The sequence below is a fragment of the Hylobates moloch genome, unplaced genomic scaffold (assembly GCF_009828535.3).
Source record: "Hylobates moloch isolate HMO894 unplaced genomic scaffold, HMol_V3 SCAFFOLD_3, whole genome shotgun sequence".
Taxonomy (NCBI): Eukaryota; Metazoa; Chordata; class Mammalia; order Primates; family Hylobatidae; genus Hylobates; species Hylobates moloch.
The window spans coordinates 70911898-70926397 of NW_026652278.1; the positions used below are offsets into that span (position 1 = coordinate 70911898).

At 39.7% G+C, this 14500-nt stretch overlaps 1 protein-coding gene across 3 annotated transcripts in view; it reads left to right on the forward strand.

Annotated features, from left to right (window-relative positions):
• The window catches only part of LRMDA (leucine rich melanocyte differentiation associated), a 767717-nt gene that overhangs the window by 529568 nt on the left and 223649 nt on the right, over positions 1-14500 (forward strand). For all 3 annotated transcript variants that reach the window (XR_009212825.1, XR_009212824.1, XM_032140809.2), the window contains one exon: positions 3949-4033. Coding sequence is in view for 1 of the 3 variants with exons in the window: in XM_032140809.2 (XP_031996700.1) it covers positions 3949-4033 (85 nt within the window). In the remaining 2 variants the exon portion in view is untranslated. The remainder of the gene's footprint in view (positions 1-3948; positions 4034-14500) is intronic.

Consider the following 14500-nt stretch of genomic DNA (forward strand, 5'->3'; position numbering starts at 1 on the left):
AAATGGGATATTTCATCACAAAAAGTCAATTGAAGATGGCATTCATCCATGTTATACAGGTACTAGAGAACTGTTACAGGAATTTTTCTCTCATTATGGGTTCATGTCAATATAGGAGTGCATGGATTAGGAAAGAAATAGGGCCTTTTGGTGTTTTTAAAAACATTTCAGGCCTAAGTCTGAGAAATTTCCAAAATGTAGAAAAGTTTTAAAAATAATGAACACATGTAGAGATCATCCAGAATTTGTGGTTTCTAATATTTTGACATTTTTTAAGTCTTCTTTAAATGAAATAAAGAACATCATATATACAGCTGAAGTTCCCCTCTCTCCACATCACACTAGCCCCAGTCCTACTACACTGCCCCTTGGCAGAAGCAAACATTTTCATGAATTTAGTGTATATTTTTAAATAATTTTTAGACGTTTCCATACATACCTGAAATCAACCAATTTTATATTTCCATAAATATTATATTACATTTATCATTTTGCAACTTGCATTTTCACTCTGTATTACATTTTTAGACCTATTCAAAGCAAGATATAGAAATCAGGTTTTTTTCTCTTAAATACTAAATATTATTCATCTTACTGATATACAACATTATATTTATTTATTTTCCTCATCAACAGACATTTGAGTTAATTCCAATTTCTTCTGTTATAAATAATGCTGCAATAAACATTGTTTTATGTCTCAATTTGCAGACCTGTGTGAGATTTTCCGTAGAGTATATATTTTAAAGTGAATTTGCTGCACCAATTTTCAATTTTATTAGAGATTGCTAAGTTACTCTTTAAAGTAGTTGAACCAATGTACATTCCCACTAGCAAGGAATGAGAAGATAACAGTTTCTTTTTCCTTTGTTCTCACTAGTACTTGCTATTGTGAGACTTAAAAGTTTGTCAATATGATGAGTGGAAAAATCGTATCTTGTTTTAATTTGCATTGCCCTTAGTCCTAGTAAATTTCAGCAACTTCTCTTATGTTTATTGACTGCTCAGGTTTTCTCATCTTTGAATTTCCAGACATTTCGTTTGTCTATTTTTCTATTATATTTTCTATTGATTTAAAGACATTCTTTTTTTAAAAAAATTTGGATACTAATAATTTATTGTAGATGTTGCAAGTATTTCCTGACAGGAGAATTTTAAAAGTAAAATGTAAAACTATAATTCCTTGCCATAGGCATTTAGAAAATGTGGCAAGAGCCGGGTGCAGTGGCTCATGCCTGTAATCCCAGCACTTTTGGAGGTCAAGGCAGGTGGATCACCTGAGGCCAGGAGTTGGAGACCAGCCTGGGCAACATGGCAAAACCCCGTCTCTACTAAAAATGCAAAAATTAGCTGGATGTGGTGGCATGTGCCTGTAATCCCAGCTACTCGGGAGGCTGAGGCATGAGAATTGCTTGAACCAGGGAGGCAGAGGTTGCAGTGAGTTGAGATTGTGCCTCTGTACTCCAGCCTGGGCAACAGAGTAAGATTCTGTCTCAACAACAACAACAACAACAAATTTGCCAAGGATTCAAAGATTTAAGAGTCTTTATAGTCTTGAAGATCCAGATTTACTCAAATTTGCTTATTCTCATTTTAGGCGTATCTTCTTAACCCAGGTAAAAGAAAATATTATTTAAATTTTCTATTACTGCATACTCAACATACGATGGGTGTACTGCCTCAATTTCAAGGCGAGTTCTTTATTCTTTGGCAGATAGAGTATAAATTTAAGACGTTTTCTTGTCCACTTCTTTCCTATGATAATTGTGTCTTTCTGAATTGTACTTCTAATCCTAAGGTTCAGAGAACCAGTGTGAACATCACTGTTGAAAGGATCACGAGCGCTTCATTTTGAAAAAAGCCAAGTCAAAGAGCTGGTAGTTGGATTGTTGATTTGTAGTTGTTTTCCTAAACATCCAGCCATAGAAGTCCCACCAAAAGGCATAGTTTGCAAAATCACTCTTTCCTGGATTATTTTCCATGATGTGAGTTTATCAACAGACACTGAGCAGGAAAGTAATTAAGTGCTAGTCGTAGAATGATGACTGCAAAACCACAGAAGCCACACCATTTTTTGCTCTACCTACAGTACGAAACAAAACTAAATATCTCTTTTACACTTGGTTACGGAATTCTAATGTGTAGCACAGTCAGAGATGTTTCCGAAAAGGTAGCATTTGTTCCAGTAATTGTAGAAAAAAGCTGTCATCAAATTGTCAACAGCCCAAATCGAGATTAAAAGTTCTAAGAAATATAACAACAAAACAAACTAAAACTCATATTAGATTTTTGGGTCTTTTTTTAGTGATGAGATGGAGCAGAAATATTGACAGCTACGGCTTCCTATGGAGGAAGTATGATAAATCTAGGGAGGATGACCCCTGTACCCTCACCCCATATGTCCTGCCTCAAGCATTAAATAGATGCCATATTTAGGACACTATCCTCATGTTTCATTCATCATGTAGAAATTACAGGAGACCTTGAATACCCAATAGAGAGACACTTGGTGACTGTAGTGTTTGATTTTTAATCTAATTTTGGGCTCCACATTCTTGCAGTGTGCTAAAAAGTGGAAAAGTCTTACCTACTTTAAAACATGTTTTTCTTGGTGGCTAAGCTTTTATTTTTGTGGACCCAATAGCCTTGGATCCAACTTTAAACACTATATATTTGCCTTGGAGCTGGAGTGAAGAAATGCTACCTGAAAACTGTTTTCTACCCAGGGACAGAGCTTCTGATTTTGCTCCACTCACACTCTTCCCGTAAGTCTCCACTGAAAGCCGCTTAGTCAAACGTCTCAAATGTCAGAAATGAAATTTAAAGGGTTTTTCTAGCAAGTAGGTCTAATCTCCTACTTAGTGTTGATTCCTGTAATATAGGTAATCTCTTTGGAGAAAAGGCCTGCTTTTAGGAGGGCAAATATATCCCATAGAATGTATTTCCTACTCCGGAAAGAAAAATGTAGCATTAATGAAATTTACTTTTTCATGAAGCTTGGAAAGATTGTAAGCTTCGGATTTTGATCCTAGCAGATGTTCTTTTTGGGATATTAAAAAAAAAAAGCTGCATTTGATTTAGGAATCTCAGTTAAGAGTTACGGTGGGAATGCTTCTTGCTACTAGCAACCACACTGTGAGTGTGGCATACTGGCCATTGGTTCTGAGTGATAGCTGACCCCAAGCTGAAGTACTTTCTTTTGGCTTTAGCTCCCAAGGATGTTGGGTTCTGAAAAGAGAGCCTTAGCAGCCTGGGCCATCTCGGACACATTTCTATGGTTAAAGAGTTGTGTGCGTACAGTGAAAAAGCATCATCCTAGATGTGTCTTATGTTATTTTCTTTTAGGCCTTGGAGTGACACATTTGTTGATAACTGCTACATCCCAAATCCAAATTTCAGATGTATTTCTCATTGCTGTTGTTAAACTGAGCCAGAATCCCCAGTACACAGCACAAGACAATTTATATCCTTTCCTGTGGTGACTTCATTCTGCCAAGTCTTTCATGCCACTGGGCTCATGGAAGTCAGCCCTGGTTTTCCCCATTTATCCTGGGGGTAGAGCTTAACCTCTTCACTAGTATCCAAAGAAATCTGCTCATAGCCAGTCTTTACTTTGTGGGAATTACTAGGTGAAGGCCAGATAGAAATCTAAGCCTTTAACTTTTCCTGTCTTCTGCCTCTCTTTTTCCTCCTCCCTCTCCTTTCATTTCAGCACATAAACTGCCCCCTTTTCTTAGAGCTATTCCATATGTACTGAGGCCCCTCAAAGCTTTGGATCTTACCCAACACTTACCAGAATATTATCTCAACAAAAACAACTCTTGCTTCATAAGAAGTATCTTGGTGAATAATATTTTCTCCAAGCTCAGATCCCAAGGAGACAGGTCTGGTAAATGAGGGGTTTGGTATTTGGTGTTGCTTCATGTTGACTTTGCTTTTGTCACACAGGCTTCCAATGAGGACGTTGCCGACTCCCCGGAGCGCCACTACACGCCCTTGCCTTCTGCTTCCAGGGAACTCACCAGTCACCAAGGTTGGAACTCAGCTTTTTATTGCTCTCAGTGGGTGCAGGGAGGGACACTTGGCTGTGCAGAGCTCTGGCTCATTACTGCTGCCTCGGCACTTTAGAAAGAACACAGTGCTTTTTAAGTCCTTGATGAGAAAACCATACCTGTCACACGTAGTGATTTTAACCCGTATTAAACAGAATTTAGTAGCAGTCTACTCAGGAGGCAAATAAATCTACGGTGTAATATAATTTCATGATTCTTTTCTTTAAATAAAGAGATTAGAGTACTTAAAAATTATCAAGATGTTAACTCCAGTATTAGTGATGGAGAGAAATTGGGAAACTCACTAACATTTATAAAAGTATCATTGTTTGAGAATATAACAATTAACATCTGTAATTTCAAAATGAATGAACTCTACGTTGTAACTAAAAGGAATTCCAATTTGCCTGGCAACATTGAGAGAAGCCATGTGCAGTTTTTGCTGAATTCTCTTATTTTCAAAATATTAATTTGGTTTACTCAGTTTTTCCAAAGCCTTGCATGTCTGTTGCCATCTCTAAAGTCTTCAGCTTCAAAAGCAGACAGAACACTGACATGAAATATCATTTGAAAATGTCTTATCCCTAAGCTGGCTGTTTTAAATATTGTTTCCCCAAGAAGGAAATTCCACTTGTACATGTAAAGGAGAAAGTGAACAGGGGCCATTCTAGCATTGTCATCCCAGCAGCATTGCAGGATGAGCAGGTCGAAGAACAGGCTGTGGCGATGCTCAGAAAGTAGTGAATCTGACCCTCCAAGTCACCATCTGGGCTCTGGGCAAATGGGATACTTGTATTCTGCAGGAAACGAAGAAGAGAGTAGTGCAGGATTTCTGATGTCTGTGGCTTGGACCTGTGTTGCCTGTTTGGTGTTTGGGCAGCAATAGAACTTTTCTACATTTAAATATACTTTAGTTAATTTTGTGAAAAATCAATTTTGCTCAAAGTCAGGGGGAATAAGCAGCTGCCAACCTGCTATGTTTTGAGGGGCATGAACAGGTCTCTTTCACTGAATGTCCTTTTGAAGGTCTTAAGCGTGCATCCCTTTTGAGACTGTTTTTGGGGGAATTTCCCTAAAATGACACCACATCTAGATGGAGCAACAAATTAACCCTTAAATTAGCCTCATATCCTCATGTGTTTATTTATTGGTTTCTTGTATTTGAATAAGGGTATTTTTACTTTAGAGTCTATTGAATAAGTTGCATAGAAACAGAAGTCTCAGAAACCTCACAGCCACTTGTAAAGTGTATCTGGCCATGAAATTGAGATTTCACAATGGGGAGATATGATCAGATAGATGATAATCATTAGGAATAGGGCAAATATCATCTGTCATTTTAACAGTAATATAAAAAATCTGAGACTTGAAGAAAGGAAATATAACACAATATAGTTTTAAGATATTTGGAATAATATTTGGAATATGGAAAAATGCCTAAAGTAGTTAGAGTTCAAATAAGTGCTCTTGGATGACATCAGGGCTTAACATCAATGAGAGAAATGTAAAGACGTTATTTAAAGGGAGCCAACACAGACATCTCAATTTTACTGAAGAAAATCCCTACACTTTTTATTTTTTTTTTTGAGAGGGAGTCTCGCTAGGCTGGAGTGCAGTGGCGCGATCTCAGCTCACTGCAAGCTCCGCCTTCCGGGTTCACGCCATTCTCCTGCCTCAGCCTCTCCGAGTAGCTGGGACTACAGGCGCCCACCACCACACCCGGCTAATTTTTTGTATTTTTAGTAGAGACGGGGTTTCACCGTGGTCTCGATCTCCTGACCTCGTGATCCGCCCGCCTCGGCCTCCCAAAGTGCTGGGATTACAAGCATGAGCCACCACGCCCGGCCAAATCCCTACACATTTAACACATTGGTTGCCTGACCAGTGCTGACTTGGTTGTTGATAAAAGCAAGTCCACATCATAAAATGATGTTCTTTGGGCTGATGGCCATAAGGAGACCAATAGAGAGAAGACCGAAGAAGTTCATTAAAGCTGGATTATTGAACTGATCTATGTAGGAGAAAGGTGAGACTAATATATTTCAGCTTAGCATAAACCAATTTGGCTTGAACCAACTTGGCTTTCCCCAAATGAGAAATCCATTATTTTTTGGCACTAAAATGAAACCACTTAATACTATCTCGTTTTTTTAATATTTAAGAGAATTATTTCAAGTTTCTGATCATGTAAATCATGAAAACATTTGAATGTCATTTGTTAATACCTTCATGCAAACAGCTTACAAACATTTATGCAGAAGGCGGCCTTTCATGGTGTGAGGACAAATTACATCAGTTCTTTCTCAAGTGAAATTCTCCATGATGTCTGAAACTTTTGTCTATACAATCCTCACTGGAAGTTCTATTTGCAAATAATTTTTTATTCATCCAGTTCCCAATCTCTTTTCCTTCCGCACCAACAACTACAAAAACTGGCGGGCAGTAGTTCATGTGCAAATTGCTATTTTTCTGTACATGCCATTTTCCCTTTGCTTGTCCTTTTATGTAACTTCCAATGTCGAGTATGATAGGTCCAAGATTCATGTCCTAAAAACTGTAGATTCAAATGCAAAGGAAGTCCGGGCTTAGAATAATGATCAGGAGACCTGGGACTCAATTTTTCCATCTGTTACTTGTAGATAATCCATATATCACAGGGATAGTAACATGTCGTACTTTGCTTTTGCTTCCAGCATGAAACTTTTACTGATCTGAGTTATATTGATTTTCTTCTTTCTATAGATATATCTGATATTTGTTTCTATCTTCTAGGTGCAATTGTTCATATTCTACTTTGTATGATAGAGATCAGGTTATGTGTGTCTTAAACTCCTCGTAAATGAAAACTCCCTGACAGGCAGCAGTAAGTCCAAATCATCTTTTTTCTTTTTTCTTTATCTTTTTTTTTTTTTTTTTTTTTTTTTGATGGAGCCTCACCCTGTCACCTAGGCTGGAGTGCAATGGCACAATCTTAGCTCACTGCAACCTCCACCTCCTGGGTTCAAGCGATTCTCCTGCCTCGGCATCTTGAGTAGCTGGGATTACATGTGTGTGCCAGCACGCCTGGCTAATTTTTTGTATCTTTAGTAGAGACAGGGTTTCACCATGTTGACCAGGCTGTTCTCGAACTCCTGACCTCGTGATTCACTTGCCTCAGCTTCCCAAAGTGCTGGGACTATAGACGTGAGCCACCGCACCCAGCCTCATCTTCTCTTTGACATCACTGACACTGCCCATTCTTCAGGTATCAGCCTACAGATCACAGCTCCTAAGGAAACTCCCTTGATCCCCCGCTACATACTTATATTAGGCCAGTGTTCCCTGTTCAGGGACTGTCTTCCTAGATAGGCCATAAGCTGTTGGGAAGAGTGGTTGTGATTACATATGTTCACCGCTTTATCTGCAATGCCTGGCACAGGGCCTCCTACCTAAATGACACTCCATATATATTTGTTCAGTAAAGGCTGAGTAATAGAAACCCAGCGGAAGGGTGAGTATCTTAGTCACCTCTGCACGGTAACTTGATTGCATGTGAGAAAGGAGACCCTGCTTCCTTTGGGGGTGAACACACTAAAGGGAAAGGTCTAGCTGTGTGGACCTCAGACCTCAATTCTGTTGCTTTCATAAAGCCAGACAATCAGGGATGGGTGTCATATGTGTTGATTCATTACCAGAGAGCATTTAGTCACAAAGCCTAACTTCTAAATAGTTGATTATTTTAATGTTGTAGTTTTCAAGCATTGGTGGTTTGATGGTAGAGAAGGGAATAGGATGAATTGAAGTAACTTTGGAATTATTTTACTAGAACAGAAACTCTCAAGGAAGGGGTCAGACTCTCAGTAAGATATAGATTGTGGTACACACATGGATTTAGAATGATCCACCTGAATTCTCTCCGAGAATGCTGCCCTGGGTTGGAGCATATCTTTGGAATGAGGAGGACGCAAGCCTAGTAAATGTCCCTGAATTATTTATTTCCTGATGCTTATACTATAGTCTTGAAGATATGCCATAGTTAGCTTGCCATATTAAACACTGGATTTGAAATATATAAAAGAAAGAAAGCAAAAAGAAAAAAAATGAAGAGGAAATTTGCTGTGAAACTTGCTTAGAGATGATAACCTTTCTACTTTGACTATTGTTGGCAACCTTGCCATTATTTTTATTGACACAGTTGTTAGGTACTCATCTTCCTCTCCAACCAGGGGCTTGGTCTATTTGTGTTTGAAATTGATTGCTGGGACTGTCACAAAGTAATTTATACAGCAACTTATCATAATTAGTTATCGTTTGCAGTTTCCTTAATGTGAGTTGCATTTTATGCTTAGCAATTGATTTTTCTGTATACCTCCATGAAACAACTCAATGTATGCCATCCAAAAAAGAAGAAAAAGACCAAAAGAAAAACTGTGTTTTTTAAAATTATTTAAAACATTTTTAGCCTGAGATATCATAAAATACGTTTCCACAGAAGCCGTAAATAACACAGTGTTTTGCTTCAACTCATTAAATCAGCCAAAGTGAAAGTGAATAAAAGGAAATTTAAATGTCTGTATGTGAAGAGGTAGCAATGTAGACAAAAATGTTTGGGATGGGGAGATGTTGGCCAGAAAAACTTCATGCCAACAAGCATAATGCTTTCAGGAGGGCTCAAAAGGAAGTTACTTGATGACTAAACTATTGCTCACAATTTGTTTTGGGTTTTTTAAAGGATTTGGAGGTGCAGGGGCAGAATGATGCAATATTTTTCCTCATCCATTATAAGGGTCACAGCCCATAACAAAAGACAGGTTAACAAGAGAAGAGGATATGAAATTTACTTAATCCAAGTTTTCTGAGACGGGGGCCTTTAGAAATGAAAGGGAAAACTAGTTTTATGCTTATGTTGATGAAGAATGGACAGCTGTGTAGAAACATGATTAGACAAAGGGTATGATCTAATGGTAATAGATTGAGGGGAAGCCCAGCAAGGCTGTCTCTTCAGATTCTTCTTGGCCTCTTTATGTAGCATTCCTTCCCCTGGGTATAGGACAGGACCCTCTGAAGTGAGAGTCTTCAAAGGAGAAGAGAGAGTGTGACCTTTCTAGGTTTTATGGCTGGCTTTAAGGGACAGGATTCTAGTTTCGATGACCCCACTTAGGGAAGAGGAATTCTGGTTTCTATAACTCACTGCAGGGGAGAGACAGAGGGATGAGGGAGCGGGTAAGAGAAGGCCAGAGAGACCTTGATTCTGAGGCCCTTCCAGTGTCTTTCGTTTCAAAGCACTCAGTACATCAAGGTGCCACTATTTGGGGTATTGTGTTCCGGGCCCTGTCAGAGGCAGTATGTCTCTTATAGCCAACTTTTAGTTTTTCATTTTTAGATTTCTACTATCTTGTCATGTCAGCCACAGGGAATGTGAAAGCTAAGTGGGTCTGATCATTATAAACAAAATCTGCAGAAAACAATAGCAAATACTCAGGAAAATAGGTGCATTTATTTAGGCCAGCTTAATAGCTCAGCATCAAGGAATCTTTTGCCTACTGCCTCTTGGTTATCACTGACCATTTATAAACATGAGGCCGGGTGCCGTGGCTCATGCCTGTAATGCCAGCACTTTGGGAGGCTGATGTGGGTGGATCACTTGAGGTCAGGAGTTCGAGACCAGCCTGGCCAACATGATGAAACCCCATCTCTACTAACAATTCAAAAATTAGTTGGGTGCAGTGGCAGGCACCTGTAATCCTAGCTACTTGGGAGGCTGAGAGAGGAGAATTGCTTGAACCCAGGAGGCGGAGGTTGCAGTGAGCAGAGATCATGCCACTGCACTCCAGCCTGGGCGACTGAGTGAGAGTCCATCTCAAACAAAACAAACAAACTAACAAAAAGATGAGATGAACAACCTGATGGTTCTGGAGACTTTGCCAGGTAGGTCAGACCCTATGACTGAGACAGGCTGCTTATATATTGCCTTCTGCCTTCCAGAATATTTTGATTAGTCTTTCAAGAGAGCTAAGCATCAAATAATTTCTCAAAAAATTGTGACTGACTCATTGAAAGTTCATAGAAGCATGACAGATCCAAATTTCCCCCATGGATAATGTACTGAAAAGTGGCAAAAGGAAAGAGAGAGAAAAGAAAAAAGAAAAAAACCTCCCTAGAGACAAGAACATGTTTTTGTCCAGGGGTCCTGTCAAATAAGAGTATGGCCTTGGCTTGTATCTTTTAGACTTCTTGCCACCACTGTGCCTTGACTGTGTGGGGGAAGAGTGTGTTGGTTCCTCGTGCAGAACTATTATTAGCATTTGCTAATTATGTAAAATGATTTCCTCTGATGACATTTTCAACAGAACCCATTACTTTAGTTTTCTTTCCTTCATAATGCTTTTATGGGCTTATAATCTTGGTGGAATTCTCAGATGCTGAGAGATGCTAAAGTTTCCTTTATTTAATCGAGGTGACTAGTGATTTGACAGTAGTGGTTGACAGGTTTATTTTATCTGCGTGGCAGTAGGAGTCTATTTTCAGTATGTGCACTCTGTTCCAAAGTAAAAGGACTTTACTAAGTGCTGAATAAATTGTACTTTCCTTTGATTCTAGACCTTGCTGAAATGGTTTAAAAACTCCAGTCTGGGTCATCAAATTCATCTCCTTGCTACTTTGCAGGGTCAATAGCTTCACTCTGTACAGAGCTGGGCTGGGTGGATTGGAATGGAGGGTAGTGTAGATTAAAACTTCCGCATATATATAGATAGATGTGCATGTGTGCACTTGCTGTCTGCGAGGGTGGCAGTGATGGAAGAGCAAGCCAAGTGGAATCTGAAGATGGATGAATCTGTTAGACTATTACCAAGACTGCATGGAGTTTAGCCAGGAACTTTAAGCAACCTCCTTTAAACATTTGAAATCCATAGGGGTCCATTTCCTCTCCTTTTTCTCCAAGGATGATTTTTCATTTGCAGTCTCCGACATTGCTTTACTTCTATTCTTTGGACAGAATTGTGGTACACTTGTAGACACAGAAGGGCTACGAATCTGTTTTTTCTCTCCCAGAAGCAAAGCAAGGAGGGAAAAATGGATTTCAGCTTTCCCCTGCCCCTCAAATAGTAGCAAACCCTGCTTCTGTAAAATGAGAGGTCCAAATGACAACTCTTGCCCCAACAGACAGTCCCAATAAAAAATGATAGTAGAAACATGCTCTCTTTATCTTAAAAAAGTGGAAGCCTAGAATATACAGGGTGGAAGGTTCTAAATGTGCTTATGTTTTAGAGTCCTGGGCTGTTTCTTGCCCCTTTTTATGAGGAAAAAATTATGATATGGTCAGTAAGACAAAGATTGCTATGAGCACAGTCATTCAAGAATCTCCCCAACATGTCTTCATTTAGTACCTACTGTGTACCGAGTGTATTGTTAGGATTTGTGGAGAATTCAGAAATAGAGAATATTATCTCTATCTTCCAGGAACTTATAGTTTGATTGAGGAGATCCCAAAAGTGAAGTAATACCAACCAAACAAGATATTATGTGTTACAAAAATAAGAGCTCTATTAGTTGGTAAAAGCTGCAAGTGCTCTCAACGTTTAGAAAAGATAGGGTGCAATGTAGGTGAGACTCCTCAGGCATGACTCTTTGGAGGATGTTGGCATTGAGTTTTGAAGAATATGTTAAGTGGAGAGCAAAAGAAGGGCATTGCAGAAAGATAAATGGGTAAAGATAAAGCACAAGGGCAAGAACAGGTAGAACTGATGAGAGAAAGGGACCTGTTTTGAAAAGGTCAGAAATAAGGTTCCTTATGTAGGATAGGTCCACATTATGGCAGGCCTTGGACAGACAGAAGGGTTTATATTTGATTTAAAACCATGCTGTAGGATTATTAATCTGCAAGCAGTATGCAGGGGTAATTGGAAAGGAGAGAGCCTGGATTCAAGGAGGCCATGGTGGGATGGGATTGGAAGGAGATTGTTTCAGTCTTAGAAGCCTTAGATTTCCAGATAACCAGGTTCTGTGCCCATAGACTGTGATGCCTCCAAAGAGCAGGTTTCTAGCAAAGGTAATTTAGAAAACAACTTGGTAACAGATGGGGAAGACAGCTGGGGCCAGGATAGATACTGCCAGGAGAGCAGGAGTGGGGGCCATGCACAGGGAACCTTATGGCCACTATGGAGTTGTTGTATGAGGTTGCTGATGGTTTGGTCACGAGGGCTCAGGCATCAGAGAAACTGGACAGTCAATGTTTTTCCTCTGCATGTTATTCAGAATATTTCTGATGTTGGCTTTTGAAACTAAAACATAGGGCCCAGGATAATGTTGGAATAATCCAGCATGCCATGATCAAAGCCTGGAGTGGCTGGCTGGCTGTCTGGGGGTACAAAAAATAAAGGAAGGAATATGAGAAACATTCTGTTGCAAACACAATAGACCGAATACTGATTATATTTCAGGGTAGAGAGAAACAGAGGACCAGAAAGCTGTAAGGAAGCCAGCATGGTGTGTGGGAGACTGTGGTCTCTGCCTGTTGCCCCTCTCTCGGTTCATCCTCATCGCAGGATTCTCTCCCACCATTCATGCATGAACTCTAATCTGGCCTGTTAAATGGAAGACCAGTGGAGTTAATGTAGTGGAGCTGTGGCAGCAGGAGCAAACATAGCAAAAGCAGGCAGAGCAGCCACAAACATTTGTTCTCATTCTAGTCTTTGGCTTAAAGATGAGCTTCATTCTCTTAAAAACTAATAAGTACCCAGGGTGTTTTATTTCTGAATCTTGGGCTTCTGGAAGGAGAGTGTTTTGAAGCCAATGCTTTTGGTCTAAATTGTTTTGCCGTGAGCTCGGCCCAGTATTAACTTCCTAGTCCCAGTTCTTCTGACTCTTTTTATTTCCCTGTCTCTTGTAGAAAACTTTACCCCTGCCCCAGGTTTTTCCTCATGTAGTGATTTTACAACCTTTTTTGGAACAAATAAACAAACATCTGGAATCATGTGGTACATTTAATTAAAAAGTTTGCATTTGGCCAGAAATGGTAAAATCATGAAAAATGGCCTGTCGGTGAGCTCAAGAAGGCCAAATGATGACGTTGTTGGCTGCAAATGGACTGAAATTGAGGGAGGTGAACACCTGCTCAGCTCGGCCTGCTGTCCTCCAGCTTCCTTCTCCAGCCATTAATATTTACTGCAGTTTCTTTATCCATTCTAATGAAATTTTTTTGGTTAGGGCTGGTCTGGGGAGAGGGCTGTTACTTTTCCAATAACCTTGGATTTGTTGTGATGTGTGTGCTTTATAAAGGGTGTGGTATTGGGTTTTTTGGGCTTTTCATTTCCCTTGCTCAGAATTCCATATGCTTCAGGTCACCACAGGGGCCTGTTTCTGTTTCTTCAATCAGTCACTCAACCATGGTTTTCATGAGAGCCCTAATATGTGGAACCCTGCACAAGGGCATGTAGGAGATGAAAAAGAAGCTGTGGGCTCTGCCTTCAGGAATCCTACAGTCTAATTGGAGACAAGGTCCTATGCAGAGAAAGCAGAGGCCAAGCTAGATGGAAGAGTGCAGAGAAGGGAGGGATCTGCGACGATAGAAAGATTGAGAGGTGGCCTTGGATGAAGGTGAGAACTGAGTTGAAGGAACTTTCCCTGCGTGAGTTCCAAGTGTGAAAGGATTTAGGGAGAGACCAAGTTGTGGATTCTTGTCTAGTTTCTGGTCATAATCTAGGTGAAAGTAGGGGGTGGATACATTTAAAGCAAGAATTAGATATGATTATTCTACATTTCCAGTTAGCTTCTCCTTTGCAAGACGTAGCTATGGTGAAGTAAAATTTAAGTTTTGTTTGCAAATTAGGATAAGATATTAAGATGATCTGGCTTTGCAGAGTGTAGTGCTCTCATATGTCTCCCACATGAGGATTTATACCGAGGATGAGATTATTCTTAGGACAAAGTGAGAAGTTTTTCTTGTTGCACAGAATACAAGAGAAGTGGCCAGGGGCTGCAAATATAGTGAGCACCGTTTAGGTTAGATCCAAGGGAAGTATGAACCCACAGGTATCTGAGACATGTCTCACAATAAATTTAGAAAGTTTATTTTGCCAAGACTTAAGGATGCACCTCTGACACAGCCTCAGGAGGTCCTAATGACATGTGCCCAAGGTGGTCTGGGCATGGCATGGTTTTATACATTTTAGGAAGACATGAGACATCAATCAAATACATTTAAGATATACATTGGTTTGGTCCAGAAAGGCAGACAACTTTAAGTGGGGGGAGCTTCCAGGTTATAGGTAGATTTAAATTTTTTCTGATTGGCAATTGGTTGAAAGAGTTATCAATAGAAAGGAATAGCTGGGTGATATAAGAGGTTGTAGCAACCAAGGCATTATCATGCAGATGAAGCCTACAGGTAGCAGGCTTCAGAGAGAATAGATTATAAATATTTCTTATCAGACTTAAGGTCTATGTTGATGTTAAATGCTGGTTGGCTT